General features: G+C 38.8%; 1 protein-coding gene across 1 annotated transcript; it reads right to left on the minus strand.

Annotated features, from left to right (window-relative positions):
• Positions 1 to 1,142: 1,142 nt before the first annotated feature.
• On the minus strand, positions 1,143 to 2,411 carry LOC310929198 (interferon alpha-inducible protein 27-like protein 1). Its single transcript, XM_083891919.1, has 4 exons — positions 2,351 to 2,411; positions 2,164 to 2,205; positions 1,550 to 1,711; positions 1,143 to 1,420 (listed from the first exon to the last, which is right to left on the minus strand). The coding sequence occupies exons 1-4, from the start codon at positions 2,358 to 2,360 to the stop codon at positions 1,320 to 1,322; spliced, it is 315 nt and encodes a 104-aa protein (XP_083748045.1). The 5' UTR covers positions 2,361 to 2,411; the 3' UTR covers positions 1,143 to 1,319.
• Between the last annotated feature and the right edge of the window lie 651 nt (positions 2,412 to 3,062).

Consider the following 3,062-nt stretch of genomic DNA (forward strand, 5'->3'; position numbering starts at 1 on the left):
TATATATGTGTGTATGTATATATGTATGTATGTATATATATGTGTATATATATGTATGTATATATGTGTGTATATATATATGTATGTATATATGTATGTATGTATAAACATATGTATATATATATATTATATGATTACTCTATGATTTCTATTGCTGTGTTTATATTTATAGTGTATATAGTGTTTGCAAAATACCTCCATATCACATATATCTGAATATTCTATTGCTGTTAATCCCAATATGACTATTAAAATACGTCGAACCATGTGTTCTGTATCATAGCTACATGTATGACGTTTGCAGCAAAAAAAAAACCCGCGTGAAAATAAGTTTTGAATTCAGAGTTTTGATTGATAAAGTACGCATTGAGCTGTCAAACATGTAGACAGAGTGGAGCGGGCGACCGGTTCAAGATGGCGGCCCCACGGCTCGTCAGCGCCAATAGGCAGTAGCGGTCGATGCGGCGTCTACTGTTACATGACTGCGAGATCCTTGTGGAAGTTCATGGAACCGGAAGCCCGAGGAACTCTCATGCAGCGCCGTGTATAACCAAACAAAAAAGGAGGTGCCACCCCCTTGTGGCGCTATTCAGTACTGCAACAACAGTCCATCCAGACTCTGATTGTTAGACTTGAACCCTCTTTTTTTTGCCTTTGTTATTTATTAATGGTATGTTCTTGTACATTGTACTGTATAAAGAAAGATAGTTCTGTAATAAATAAAAAAAAGAAGTATATATAGTATTCATAATTTGGCTTTACAGCAAAGCACAGTACAGATCAACAACATTACTGCCCTTGCTCCTTCTCCAGTCTCACCCTTTTACTCCCCTTTCATGATGCCACAGCTCCCACTAGTTTGGCACTTCCAGGCCACCGTAGGGAATACAATCAATGCAGAATATGAAATTCAAGTGATCTGAACAGTATGACTGAAAACAAACAAATGTAAATTAATAGTTGTAATAATTGAGAGAGGTTTGTGTTCCTCTATTACATTTTATGGGGTTTTATGGGTAACATGGAGGTAAACCATGCACAAATGTTCCTTTTTAAATAGTTTCTACAGTTATGCACAAAACCATTTTACACAAATAATCATATTATTTGGATATGAAATGGAGACAGTGTTAAGACTTTTAGATGCATTTATTTTAAAGTAAAAGAGAACACAATGAAAACGGCTTTACAGAAATACGAAGCATTTCCATGACACACACACGAGTTCAGAGAGTCATCCCCTACATTAACAGAAGTAATGGCTGTTCAAAAACGAATTCTTCTTCATGCTTATTCTTTCATGGCTTTTACGCTTGTTCTCAGATGAGCACAGCAGCTATTCCTGCAGCTATTCCTCCTGTAGCAGCCCCCCCAACGCTGGCCACACCTGCAGTGACAGCTGTAGACAGTCCAGCCATACCTGTGTGTACAGACAACATAGGTAGGCATTTGATTTACTCTCTGTTTACATCATCAATGCATATATTTCTTTATTTATATTTTTCCAGTGGATTTTTCAGTGAAAGGAGCCTCTGGTTACAGCGTTTACCTGCTGATTGCAAGACAGCGAATAAGCTTCCTGCTGCCACCCCTCCTCCATTGGCAAGAGCAGCAGTTGACATCCAGGCTGCAGCATAGGAGGATGCAGCTATTCCCACTGAGCCGAAGCCGATGGCTCCAAGAACAACAGGGGCTGCAAGCACAGCACCGCCTGGTGGACACAGACGAGAAGAGAGAGTGAGAAGTTTATATAATCGACTCACCAGGTAGCTAATCTATAGATTTTTACGGGCTAACCACGTCCTACAGGGGGCGCTCTAGCAGGAAGCGCAAGAGCGAGACTGACAGAAGTGGAAGAGATAATGCGACGAGGAAGACGCTAGTTTGTGTTTTGCACAGTCATTTTGGAGAACACTAAGAAATGCAAATTAGCTAACACAGCTAATGGAGCTAACTGCTAAACAGTGCCTGGTCTCGCGGCATGTAAACATGACGTCAAAAATTCAAAACATGTGTAAATATCTCATGTTAAAACGTAGCGGCTTACAGACAAGTGCAGCCTATATGTTCAAATTGTATTTTTTTTTTAATTTTAGTTGCGGCAAATATTGAGGTGCGCTCAAGTCTGAACGTTACGGTACATAAGTAAACTTCTCGTCTTACCTGCGCCGGCGGCCCCAGCGGCCCCGATGGCCACAGCTGTGACTGAAATACAAACAAGCACACGATAACTCAGTGACATTATCAAACACATTTGCTGATACAAAAGTCATCATTGTATGCGATTAGAAAAAAAACCCCACTCCCTAGAAATTGAATAAGATTTTCAAAAGTACAGATAAATACTTACGGATACCCATCTTTCTCTTAGGGATCAGAGCAGCTGCAGCTGAAGTAGTGTGTTCAGGACAGAGAGAGGAAGTATTGTGATCAGCAGCTGCAGCTCTGAGCCTTATATAAGACGAGCAGCTGAGTCATTTATTGAGAAACAAAACTTAATCTCCAAGAACTACTCTTGAGATCAGGGCCAGTGTTTTTTATAATTAGGTATCAACGAATAACAAAGATAGAGAAATTATAAGTATAAATACAAAAGTAAAATACTGGGTGTGTGTTTTACAGCTCAGACACACAGGCTGACTCAGACACAGGACAATGTGTTGCTGTTTGAGTCTTCTTGTCATTTTGAGGATGGACATCTTTTGTGCCTGTGTAGTAAATTGTACGACGGCAACATTGGAAAAGCAAAAGAGAGACACTGGAAAGCTGCTTAGCAAGTGACTTAATACTGTACTGTTCTTTTGTTGCCGTTGTTTATGCGATAGGCGTATACAGAGCTAACTGGGAAGAATAAAAATACCTTTGAGATTGCTGAGATGTTTTTACCCAGAACACAATGTAGTATGAACTAGAGATAGTTTAATTATCAACATTTCCATCACTGTAACTTGTATACATATATATGTGTACGGTATATATGTATACATAGATATGTATTTATATATATCTATTTACACATATATACTATAGATATATATATCTATATACACATATGCATATAT

Source organism: Microchirus variegatus (genome assembly GCF_963457635.1).
Source record: "Microchirus variegatus genome assembly, chromosome: 7".
In the NCBI taxonomy this organism is placed as follows: Eukaryota; Metazoa; Chordata; class Actinopteri; order Pleuronectiformes; family Soleidae; genus Microchirus; species Microchirus variegatus.

Coding starts and splice junctions, on each gene's coding strand:
- LOC310929198 (XM_083891919.1), bottom strand. Junction 1,712..2,163: donor CGCTGGGGCCGCCGGCGCAG/GTAAGACGAGAA, acceptor TGTGTCCACCAG/GCGGTGCTGTGCTTGCAGCC. Junction 1,421..1,549: donor CGCTGTCTTGCAATCAGCAG/GTAAACGCTGTA, acceptor CTGTACACACAG/GTATGGCTGGACTGTCTACA.